The sequence below is a fragment of the Camarhynchus parvulus genome, chromosome 1 (assembly GCF_901933205.1).
Source record: "Camarhynchus parvulus chromosome 1, STF_HiC, whole genome shotgun sequence".
Classification (NCBI taxonomy): domain Eukaryota; kingdom Metazoa; phylum Chordata; class Aves; order Passeriformes; family Thraupidae; genus Camarhynchus; species Camarhynchus parvulus.
In genome coordinates, this window is record NC_044571.1 from 40976263 (window position 1) to 40989216 (window position 12954).

Genomic DNA, 12954 nt, shown 5'->3' on the forward strand with positions numbered 1-12954 from the left:
GATTCTTTATCCCATTGTCAGGTATCTGGCAATTCAATCAAAATGAAAAGAGGTATAGCCTGATAAAAAGTAATCTGCACAAGTCAGAGGCAGTGCTGCAAAACTCAAAATACATTTACATGGCTCTGGAGAGCAAAACAAAGACTTTGCTGAAGAAAGAAACGTGTTAGAGAGGGCCTGAGCTGTTTAGGAAAAGTAATTTCAGTTACTCCTTTCATTTAGGCAACTAAATTCTCAGTTTGAAGAAAATAATTTCAATGTGTGTTTTCAGGCTTTAAAAGCCTGACAAAAAGGCATGACCACTTTAACACAATTGAGCTGAAGCTTGTGACACAAGTCTGTCTTGAAAACAGGGACTTTAAACCTTTACTTCATGTAAGTAAAGTGTTAAGCACTAAAAAATAAATATGCACACACTAACTATTCACATCTTCTGAATCTTTTCTGCTTGGCACTGTAAAGCCTTTATAATCCACTTTAAATAAATGCAAAGTTCTTTGCCTATATATTTGCTGCTCTTTTTTTTTTCTGGATTCTGTATTTGCCTACAGAAGCTCTGAAACTTGCACAATAAAATCTGACATATATTGAGAGTTCAATCCAATAATTCAGGGGAAAAAAGGCAAAACAGGTATGTTCTTTCATTACAAACTCTGAGAAGTTCTCATGTTAACACAGAAGATGATTTCTCCTTAACAAAGGAGAAATCATCTTAATAACATTAGCACTGTAGATGGAAGTTAGAGCTCTGAAGAACACCATCTTCAATATGAATATGGAAATTATAAAAATGGTAGCTTTTTTGATAAAAACAATTCAATAGAAATGGCTGACGCAACATATCCTGGAACAGATTGCCTCTTATTTACTGAACTGCTACTCAAGTGCTAATTTACCTACTAAAATCAATTTAATAAGAAAAATACCCTCCCAGTCACCAGAGGAACATACCATCCCATTCTTACAATAAATGTACAAAGGAACATATTTTTTGTAACACATGCTTAATGCCAGCTTTACACCGGATGTCACAGAAGCATCATAGCCCATTTAAAAAGTTACTGCTGTAATAAGTTGTTTCTTCCAACAAACTAATGTGATGCCCACATTGAAAAAAAAATCATTGCATATATCCTTCATTTATTTAATAAATATCGTTTCTGAGCCTGTTCCAAGAATTCTCAAATTGAGGAACAAGTAACAGTTAAAATACCTACTTCAACACCTTCTCATGTTGCATCTTCTCCATTGTAATCTTTCTTCCCAATTTCCAAAAATAAAAACCAAACTGTACACTTAGCTTCAAGAAGTATTCAAGGAACTACAGGCTGGTAGTTCCCTCCATCCCTGGTAGTTCATCTCCATCCCTGGAAAGGTGAGTGAGCAACTTCCCTGGAGCAGGGGATGTTGTTTGCACTGACATCAGCAAGGATTTTGCTATGGTCTCCCACTGTGGAATTTGAGGCATGCTGGTGGGACAGGGATACCATACAAAATCCAACTGGTGCCTGATAACCTGTGGCGTCACTCAAGAACTGGCAGTGATGCCAATGGTGTTTAAAACTCTCTATTAACGACCTGGATGGTAGGACAGAGTCTACCAGTCAGCAGGTTCAGGGGTAATCCCACACTGGAGAACTGTGTTGATGGGAAACACATGAAGGTCAGCCATGGTAAATGATTTACTGTAAGGGTGGTAGGACTGAGAAGCTGTGGACTATCTCTGAAAATGTTCACGGCTAGGTTGGACAGGGCTTTGAACAACCTGTTCTAGTGGAAGGTGTCCCTGACTACAGCAGGCAGATTGGAGCCAGATGATCTTTGATATCCCTTCCAACCCAAACCGTTTTATGATTCTATGATTCTAAGTAAAAGAGAAAACTCGCTCCTGAGGTGAAGTAACACACAAGACAGGCTGGGCATGCAGTGAACACAGCTCTGCAGAAATAGATGTGGGGCTCCTGGTGGACACTGCTGAGTGACCAAAATGCACCCTTGGGAAGTGAAGCAGGCTAACCAAGGATCGAGCTCCGTTGGCAACTAAGCAGGCTGGGGCAAGTGACTTCCCCTCACTCCACCTTTCAGCACCTGGATTGATGGGTCTGATTTTCAGCTCACCAATAAAAGGCAGACCTTGGTACAGTGGGAACTGCCAGCAGAGGGCCACCAAGCTGATGAAGGGGCTGGGACACATGAAGAGTCACCACATGAGGCTTGTTCTGTTTGAGGACATTACTCTATTCAATTCTCATGTGGGAGTAAATAGAAAAGTCATCACCTGACTCTTTTCAGATGCACACAGCAGTAAGACAAGAAGAAACCAACACAATGTGGAAAATGGAACATTTCTGCTAGCTGAAGAGAAAAGCTCTTTTGCCCATGAGGGTGGCCAAACACTGCAAGAAGCTGCTCAGAGACCCTGTGGCACCACCATCCCTGGAGTTACTCAAAATTTCCAGGCATGTCCAAGAACAACCTGCTCTAGTTAGACTGATTTTAAGCAGGGGTTTGAGCTACATGACTGCCAGAGTCCCTTCCTACGTAATGCTATAAATCCAAATGACTTGTAGTAGCAAACAACAAAATATTTCATTGAGTTACTCTTCTCATCTGAACCTTGTTAAGTCAGCAATAGAAATGACCTAGCTTTAGCCTGACAGAGGCGTTTCTGGCATGAAAACAAAGGTTTTGCAGTTGCAGAAGTTATTCATCATTTACATTGGGAACTTCTTGGAAAATAATGGTCCTACTCCTATCACTAAAAATTAAAGTCTAGTTAAAGGATAAAAACACCACCTGACAACTCTGCTGTTAGGGATTTACACCGCTGGAACTAAGATGCTTAACTTACTATTTGGGTCTTTTACTACAACACTTATCTAAAAATAAAATACCTATGTAAAACAGGAGTTCAAACTACTTTGTACTTGAAGTTTTTCATTACCTCTGTATATTTCTGTTCCAGCAAGTATAAAATGAACATATGGAGAGCTTTAAACCCTAAACCATTTGTATTGGAAAAAAAACTTTCAAATTGCATAATTTTGATCCTTCCTTGACCTTGCAAGACTGCAGAGTTATTTCTGCTCCCTGCTTACTCCAGACTTCACTCTCACTTGAGGCTCAGTTTATACCTACACCGCTTCTCCTCTTTCTTCTCTTCCTTGGAAGAGCTCCTCAAGCAAACACCATCAGTTGCTATTCCTCCTCTCCCCACATTCTCAGACAGAGCCTGTGTGCAAAGATACATGGAATTAAAGTAAAAAATTGCAAGTAGACACTTTCAAGTATGCAAATATACAAACACTGAGAAAAAAATGTATTTTCTATCTAAACAAAAGCCAGCTTGCAAATCAAATGGAAATCTGCAAGTCATCAAGTTCTTTACACTGAGATCATTAGAATTTAGATGAGAAATAAGAAAAATTTGTAGTTTTTATTAGTGCTTTTTGAAGCACTTTATTTCACTGACCTCATATTCAATTTAATTTATTTGCAGAAAGTAAGTGGTCTCAGAGATGTCAGCTCCTGCGCACACATCCCCTGAAGGGACCATTTCCTTCCTGTATCAAAGAGCACCATGTGGCAAGACTTCTCATCAACATCAAGTTACTTCACAGAATGGGAAATATTAGTCTCGAGTCAATTATGAATATCATGGTTTGTTCCATTCTCTGGAAAATGAAGTTGCATCTGCTCATTGCTTTCCCATCCCAACATTATTCTTCATATGGCATTCAAAGTTCATTCACTGCTACGCCAGTATGTTTGTTATTTCCATTGAGTTTTTAAACACTCAGAGCCACAGTCCACCCTGCATGACCCTGTCACTTTCACAATTGACATATAAGTGTATGTACATATACACTGTACCACATTTACATCAAGCATTTTCTAACAGATTACAGAATTAAGAAAAAAAAATGGGGGTTAAGACACTAAGTTTAAACATTGTTTTTTCTAAGATGACTTTAAGCTGGGGGCCACACTCCGAATCTTTTTAGAAGTACACATAAGATCACCTAAGCGTAATCTTCACAGCAGAATCAAAATCCTAATAGGTCCTATCGTTACAAGAACCCATTTTACACCTTTTCAGTCAATACATATTGAGATCTCAAGTACTGATCATGTAACAGAACATAAGTACTTCAAGAGTTATTGATTTTGCTACTCTAGCAATTTCTCTGAAAGAAGATTCATGCCATCTCAAACAAAATCCCAAAATACTTCTGTTAAGTTTTTTCCCTTAAAATAGTAGTTGTTTCAGGGCTGAATAACTGTAATCTAGAGGCTGTCCAAATGAGACTCCTAATTCATGCAATTAGCCTCCTACACAGTGTTTAAAACCTTGCTCAGCAATAATAGAGCTTTTAAGGGACTTAAAGTTACCTTCTGAAACAACTGGGAACATTACGACATCATAGAAATTTGGGTTATAAATACTTGCAGAGAACAGGCAGGAAGTTGAATGCAATACTAAAAATATTAAAGAATACAGGCTTCCCCTAGCTCTCACTGGATCTCATTCTGCACAAGCAGCAGCAGAGGCTTTACATTATACAGAAGCTCAGTTCACTGCCATGGGTTCACCAAACTCTGGGAGGAGACACTTTACTCTTGCTTACTTAGCAGTTAGGACATTGAAAACTGTCAACACACCTGAAGGGAGAAATCATTCAGTTCAACCACATCTTTTACACTTTCCATTGAGCTTCTCTGTGATCACCAGAGCTGAGCTGGCAGAGACTTTTTTCTTCTCCACAAAGAGTTCTCAAAAAAAAACTCCACAAGCAAGCTTACAATTTTATTCCTATTTTTGCCACTGGCTGGGTCTACAGATCTGAGCTCTATCCATGTAATGGCATTACACAGCAACTTTTCCCATTCACAAAATAACCTTTCCCATTCTGCCTCAAACCAATACATATCCCAATGCTCTGTAAGAATTTAAGCAGTATCCTACTCAAGAGGATTCTAAATGAGGCAGATGGTTAATAGAAATTTAAAAAGCATCGTAACATGACAAAGTCAAAACAGAGGCTATGTCTTATAACACTGTACAGCCCTAGGGCATGATCCTGACACTTCCACTCTTTTCTTCTCCCACAGGACTTCTCTGCCTGGCTGCTGCACAAGAAAGAGAACAGCTCCTGCACTGTAAAGAAAACCTTATTAGACAGCCTATTTTCCAGAAAGAAACACCAGGAAAAGGCAGATTTGTTTGGATAAATCACTAAATTCTCTTCCAGACAACTAGAACTGCAGTACAGCTGAGCATTTTCACAGCATGCACCTTCCTGGCTCAACACTTACTCTGTTCCAGTTACCCATAAATTACAATGACAGATGAGTAAGAACTATCTGTTCCAATTTGAAATAGTGCTGACCACTCTTTTATCATTCCTAGCAATTAACAGTAAACATGAGTTCTAGTCATTTTTCGTAGGCAACCTGCTGAGATTTATAGCAGTATCTTCAAAAGTCTGAAGACAAGACTTGGGTGAAAGATTTTTCAGGGTTGTGACAACCTTGATGCAGAAAAGTTCTGGTACATCAATCATTTGTCTGCTATTCTGACAGGAGAAAACTCACAGGTGACACATACAGTGCAAAAGTAGTTAAGGATAGTTGCTAGTTCTTGCCACAAGTTCTAGACAAGTTGTCTGTAAACAAATAGAAGAAAAATATAGCATTACTATCTCAATCAATTTGGACCAAAACAGCCTAATTTCCCTTTAAAATACAGCAATTGGCTTAAAATAGGAATATAAGAAAGCAAATGCTTAAAAAAAAAAAAAAGGACAACTTCAAGCAACTCCAATTACTCCCATAAGCCAAAAAGAAAACAGAGTCCAGAAAAAAAATAGGATGTGGCAAGGCAGAACCCCCTGGAAAGCAATTCTGAGAGTTATCAAACAAAAGATTTATTACAAAGGGACTTCATTCTATTCTATGTTTGCATCAACAACATGGATGCTGAAAATAAAATCATTTTTACTAAATGTGCCAATGATGAAAAGCTAGGAAGAACAAAAAACTTTAATCAATTTTGCAAATTAAAGAAATTGACAGAAGGGGAATGAAATCCACAGGGGATGAGCACAAAGCTCCTACAAAAAGACAGTGGAAAATATAAGTAATAGTCTATAATAAAATGAATAATGTCTAAATCCCAAGCTGACAGTCAATGTCAGGCAACTGCAAAATGGTAAACATCAGTGAAGTGTATGACCACAAGCACAACTTTCAGAATAAGCCAAGTAATCTTTTCTGGTCCATTTTGTACTACACATAAGAGACAAAATATTGTATCCCCACTGAAACATCACTTTTCAAGGAAACGACTACCAAAGAGTAGGCCATTCTTTGTGTTCCTCCAATAAAGACAGAGTGAATTGGCTTTGGTTACTATTTAAGCAGGGAGGCTTGAAAGAAGTCTTCCTAAGAACCAAAGTACCCAGAAGGCACTGCAGAGAAAACGAGATCCATTTGTTCTCAGGTACTCAAAAGACAGAAGATGCAATGGGCTTAAAATTGAAGTTAACAAGATTCACACAAGGCACTTGGGGAAGACAACACCACTTTTCAATTTTAAGGACAATGAAACCCTTGAGCAGATTACACTGGAGACAGGTAAGGAAGTAAAAAACCCACAGTCAGTAGCAGGACCACTGGAAATTGTTTAGTCTTTGTTGTTCCTTATATTTATTTTAAAAACTGTATAGAATTTACTGGCTCATTTCAGTAGAAGATACTAAGGTACAAGAGAATTTGTGCTTCTCTTTCAGTTTAAATATTTGTGACTTTTTATTCTCTTCTCTCCACTATCTTCAGCATAGTCCTATTTTTCAATTAACACTCTTACCTTTTTCTGCTGATCAGTTACCACAGCTGCAAAGACCAGAGTCTGTCTTACGTTATCTTATAGCTAGATCTTAAAAAACACACAATAGTCAAATTATATATTATATATCAGTCAAATAAAGGAATCCAAAGAAGGAAAAAGAATTCTACTAATATTTTCTATTCAGCTTTCTCCATTTCAGGACTCATGGGTTTACTGCTGATTTACACTTCCATAGAAAAATGTAGCATATGGCAAGTTAAAAAGGACAAGGAAACACAGAGTATAATGGAAGTGAATTAATGAATATCAATAGTTTTGAAAACTAAACTGCATTAACAATAAAGCTTATGGGGTTTACACAACTTGAGTGATTTCACTGTTTCATATTAGAAGATTAGACAAAACTTGCAATAAAGTGTTCTTTCAAGTGTATAGTTTAAAAGATTCCCTTCCTAGTTTAATCAAACTTCAAATAAACAATAATGAATAATTATTCATTATACTGCAGGCATCATCAGCAAGGGATAAAAAAGTGCCTTGATCAGGACTTCTCAGGTTCTCTCAACCCCTTCTCCACAGAGCAGAGACGCAAAGCAAGCCCTACCTCATACCCCAAGGATTACCTGGCAACCTAACAGAGGCAGACAATCAGTTTAGACAATGTCTCTGCAATATTGGACGTGGAACTTTTCTAGTTTTAGACACAGAGTCCCAATTCATAATTCTAGTCTTTCCCTAGTATCAGTGAATGGAAGAACTGGCTCTCCAGAAGACAATTCAGCAGGTCTCAGACATGTCTGAGACCATTAAAAGAGCTGCCTGTGCTATTCTATTCCCCCCCACTGTCTGCAGAGGCAGCCTAATGTCACTCAGACTTGACACCAACTGTTCCCTGGCATAGTAGGTTAGACATCTCACACCATTTCTCTTCCCATTCTTTCCTCAAGCAGTACTGGCTAAGATTCCACAGTCTCAGCTTCTTGGCACCTCTGAAGGAAAGCCAAGTTCTGGGGGTGGAGCTGAACACCAACTTCAATGGATTCCTCAGAGGGCAATGCAAACACATAAAAGACTGTTTCTTTAAAAAGAAATTCTTGAATTTAAAAAAAAAAAATTAAAGGCACTATACAGAGAGCAGCTTTTGTAAAGGTGAAAGCTACACATGAGTATGAAAAACGAATAGCCTGGCTCTGTAGACACTTAGGTATTTTAGCAGAAAATCTCACATCCTGAAAATGAAAACATATGCAAACATTTGAAGGAATAAATCTCCAGTTTTTGTCTTGGTTTGGTTGTTTTTTGAAGTAATGTCATTCAAATGAAAAGTAATGTCATTTTGTTTTCTAACAAAAGAGAGACAGTTCTACAACTTCACAGTAGCATCCAATACATTAATAACCAACAACTTTTCATATTGAAGCTGGGACAAGGCACACCATACCATTAAGTCTCATAGAGGTAAAAGTCCATGCTGGCACTTGGACTTAAAGAAGTTCAGATTTCTGGAGCACAGCATCAGTTTTTGCCCCATGTTTCATCTTGGGTCCTGAGACTTCAAAACTCCAGTATTACGAAGAGGAAAAACTAAGAAAAATTCTCTTCAAAACCCTAATGTGATTTAAAAACACTATCCATGAAAGAAAAAAACTGAAGATATGTTGTGCTTCACAGATCTTCCAGGACCTTTACCATGACCATCCACTCCTTATCAGCTAGCCCCTTCCCCCATGAATTCTAATTATAGTTTCTTCATGAAATCTTCTGAAGATCTGTGTTAAAAGGCAGGACTTAATCTAACTTTTTAGCAATATTTTTAGCACTCTAAGAAACAAATTTTCACTATCATACACTAAAAATCCTTATTCCCTCTGCTGTACTAGAAGACAGACTGCATATACCAGGATCTGAAAGAATAGATTATATTAACACCTGCTAGTGGAGAAACAAACAAACCAAAAAAATCTGAAATACACAAAACATCTTCACTGCATCAAATATACGGCACAGGAGATCAAACACCTTGGTACCAAATCTGTAAAAAAAGTTTTCCTGGCCACAAAGAAAATCCATTGTCAGATATTTAACCAATTTAGCCTCATTTTCTGACACCATAGCTGGAAGGCAGAAGAGAAAAGTTGAGCTACTCAAGGAAGTCTAGTGCTTCAAATACATTCAGGAGCTTTAAAGACGACTTGAAAATACTCAGTACACTTCACGTTAGACTCGTATGCTAGTTTCTTGCCTATTTTAGGTATTCAGTCTCCTCAATTCTCCATTCAGACATTAAAAAAATACTTAAATCCATGCCTGTCATAGTACAGCAAAGTAGTTTGGGCTTGATTCCAATTTCACCAGTAGCAAAGACATTCACAGCAGAGATAATCCATACTTTAGGGTTATTTGATTCCTTTTAGAGTTTCTAGAGAAGCAGAAGCCAAGCTACATGGTTATATTGACAAAACAAAAGGGAAAATGTAAAGATGTCTCCCAGCACAGGTTATAATACAAGAATAAACATGTATTAAAACCATGCAATAAATTCACAGCGCTTCCCTCGTAAAGACAAATCAAGAACTGCAATCTTACACTAGTCAAATAATCGATCCACTAATTTAAAAAAAATAAGTAGCCAAAAAAACCCAGAAAACACTGCTTACCTATAATAGCAAAGTATCACTACACGTCTTTTTTCAGTCAAAGTAATTACTAACTATGCACTGAATAACTACTATGACTGGCTGTGTAGTTCAACTTGAAGTTTTAAATTTACCTAATACAAGAATGTTTTTCTCTAATAGTACTGAAGCCACTACTCCAATTTTATTGCCCATTTGTAATATCTTTGCAACTGAATTTAGCATTCAGTCGTTTACCTACTAATATTCTTTATGAGAGAAAAAGTGGATTTCACTGGCAGATTATGTATTTTCAGACACTTTTACAAGTATTACTCTTCCTCCTCCCCTCCCTTTTACATTGCAAGTTTCTTGAATATCCCTTAAAGCTCTACACCTACCACCAAGTCATTTTGTCCTTGAAGACATTCACAGCATTTCTCTTCCATCAGCAAATACAAACACTTCATATTCAGCTAAATTTTTTTCATAAAATTGTACGAATTACCTTATCAGTATTCTGCAAGTATAGCTAAAGTCCACAACCTCCACAATAAATTTAAATTATCCTAACTGGAGTCTTTCCAAATGCAACTAGCTTTGCCGTATGGGAAGGCCTTTGATGTTCACATCAAATAACCTTCAAATTGTTCAACAACAACAATAATCAGCTCTATTGTACTGATGAATAAACCCTGTGAAAATGTGCCCATGAATGTCACGGACTATACATGTTAAGTGACAAGACACAAACCACAACGTGGAAGTAATTCTACTGAAAATTTGAAGTTTGTGGACTCATAAAATCAAGATGGATACTAAAATGAAAGAACGTAAGGTAGCTGCCAAACTAAGTAACTTTTTAAAAGCCATTCTTCCTATATTTTCCTTAATGTTTTACAGAGTTGAAATTACAATTATTAAAGTGCAGAGCTTTAAGTGAATTCAGCTCACAACTCCTTAACACACATGCCCAAAATCAAATAGAGACAGGTTCTAATGCTAGCCTGAATAATCTGACTGAACGGTGAATAAATCAGAACAAAGACCAAAACTTCCTGAATCACCCAGAGATATCTCTTATCCAGAGAGATCACCCATTCGACAATTATTCCATGTCTAGAACAGGCAAGATCTTTCACAAGACCCAACAAAACTACACTACAACATGCAGAGAGGCGGTGTGCACACAGAATTCCCTTTTCCACTGCCATCAGGTCACCAAAGGGACATTCATAGTGCGATTTTTGCCAGTACAGAGACCACACATGTTCTCCCGAGCTTGCAGGGAGAGCGAGCGGCCAGGACGGCACGGGAAGCGCAGACCCTGCCTATGTGCCAACGCGAAACACGGGTGGGAGAGAGTTTAAGGGTTTCTGGATACTTCCAACTCCGCTAGTTACAACATTCAGCAGCTGCAGCGATCCATCCAGATTCTGCAGGGGCACTCTGCTTACTGCAGAAGAGCGTAGTGATTTGTTAAAGACGAGTTTCGAGAGGACGGACAGAGAGGAGAAACTTGCGGGAGAAGGAGCGGAGTTTCTCTCCGCTAACCCGCGCCAAAGGCAGCTGCGGGCGCGCTGCGCGGAGTCAGCGCGAATCAGAGGCAAAGCGAAAGCACCGCAGGTAACACAGCGGGTAGGCAAGTGCCCACAGCAGACCCTCCCCCGGAACACCCCGCAGTTTGTTTCCTATTGAGGACGGCAGCGGACAATTCTCGCCCTGCTGCCACGGCACCTTCCCAGGGCGCTGGGAAAGGCGGGATCTGATTTGGAGCATCTGGAAAGAAGGCACTGACCTGAGGGTGCGGTTGCCGGCGCAGCCGCGGCGCTCCATGGCGGCGGGCACGCAGCTGGTGAGCTCGGTCCAGTCGGCGTGCAGCCCGCAGCTCCAGCCGGTGGAGAAGCGGGAGAACAGCCAGGTGTCCTTGTCGCCACCCGGGCGGTGGCAGGCGCACTTCTTCTGCCCGGCCCGGCAGTAGCAGGGCTGCTCCAGGTGGATGTTGCGCACCAGGTGCCGCCCGAAGGTGGTGCCGCCCGTCTTCTGGATGTGGAGGAAGACGATCACGTCGCGGCCCCGCATGTCGAACCGCACCCGCCGGCACAGCTCCCCCCGGGCGAACGGGAACTTGGCCGCCAGCCGCGGCATCACCGCCGCCTCCTCCTCCTCCTCCCGCTCCTCCGGGCCCCCCCCGCGGCGGGCGGCGGAGGCCGGCGGGCGGCGGGAGCAGGCGGCGCCGGGGCAGGCGGGCGACACGTACTGGTAGACGATGAGCAGGAAGAGCAGCGCCAGCAGCGGCGGCAGCAGCCACCTGTTGAAGCGCTCATCCATGGCGGTGCGCGGGGGCAGCGCGGCGCGGGATCAGGCGCTGCCGGCCGCTGCCGGGGCGGCCGCCCCGCTCGGATCCCGCAGCCGAGGGGCGCACGGCTCCCCCTCCGACGGCATGGTCCTGGCAGGCGGGCGACGCGGCTCGCTCCCCTCAGCCCAGCGCGCCGCGCCGCACCCCGCCCGAGGCCACCATCCCGCGCCCCTGCCCGCGGCTGTTCCGAGCGCCGTGCCCGGAACGCGCTACCCGGCGGCGGGCGCACAGCTCCGCTCCCGATCCCGCTCCGCCGCAACTCCAGCCCAAACACAGCGCCCGGCTCCCGGCGGGCGCGCCCCGCCCCCCGCCCGCCGGCCAATCGCGACCGGGCCGGCCGCCCAGCCAGCCAATGGGCGGGCCTAGCACGCCGGCCCTGCCACCAATGGGAGCGCGCGGCGGCCCGGCGGGGGCGGGGAAGCCGCCCCGCGCTCCCCTCCAGGTACCGGACCGGGACCTGCCTCGCGCGGGGCGGGGGCGGGAGGCGGCAGCAGCCAATCAGAGGGCGGGGGCGGGGCGTCGGGCAGCCAATGGGAGGGGCCGGGGAGCAGCCAGGTGAGCGGGGCTCCGCTACATCCCTCATTTCCCATCGCTTTCCCGGCGGGAATGGGCGCCGCGCGCTCTTCCCGGTGTCACGGCCGTGATTATAACCCCATGTGCTTCATACAAGGAGGCGGACGGCGCCGACCACCCTAGAGATTAACTGACTAATTGTAGCGTAGCTGGTACGCGGCGCTGCTGGTTCTTGCGGTCTTCTAAACCGTCCCAAACCATGAACCCCCTTCGCAGAACACCTTCACCTCCCCGAGGCAATAACATCGGTTCCCCAGCAGCGCAGCTGCTCCAGTAAAATGTCAAAAGGTTACTTTTCAATCCCTCTTGTGTATTTACAACAATCCACCTCCTGAAAGTGTGTAGGTTTCCCTACTGAAAATTATCCTTTTTTTTTTAAATAGACATTCAAATCTTTAGCCCGCAGATCACACTCAGCAGAATTTTGCCAAAAAAAATAAACCCCAGTGTTTTGCCTGAAGTGTGGTCCCTATAATGTTAAAAGTCTGTTACAAACACTTCATATCCAAAACCAAGCCTGGATTACGATATATTAATATGCAAAGCATTTTGTCTTA

General features: G+C 42.3%; 1 protein-coding gene across 1 annotated transcript in view; it reads right to left on the bottom strand.

Annotated features, from left to right (window-relative positions):
• The window catches only part of HS6ST3 (heparan sulfate 6-O-sulfotransferase 3), a 274554-nt gene extending 262758 nt beyond the window's left edge, over positions 1-11796 (bottom strand). Inside the window, exons 1-2 of the mRNA XM_030951793.1 lie at positions 11677-11796; positions 11264-11628 (exon numbers count right to left, since the gene is read on the bottom strand). Of these exons, the coding sequence (XP_030807653.1) occupies positions 11264-11628; positions 11677-11796 (485 nt within the window). The remainder of the gene's footprint in view (positions 1-11263; positions 11629-11676) is intronic.
• Between the last annotated feature and the right edge of the window lie 1158 nt (positions 11797-12954).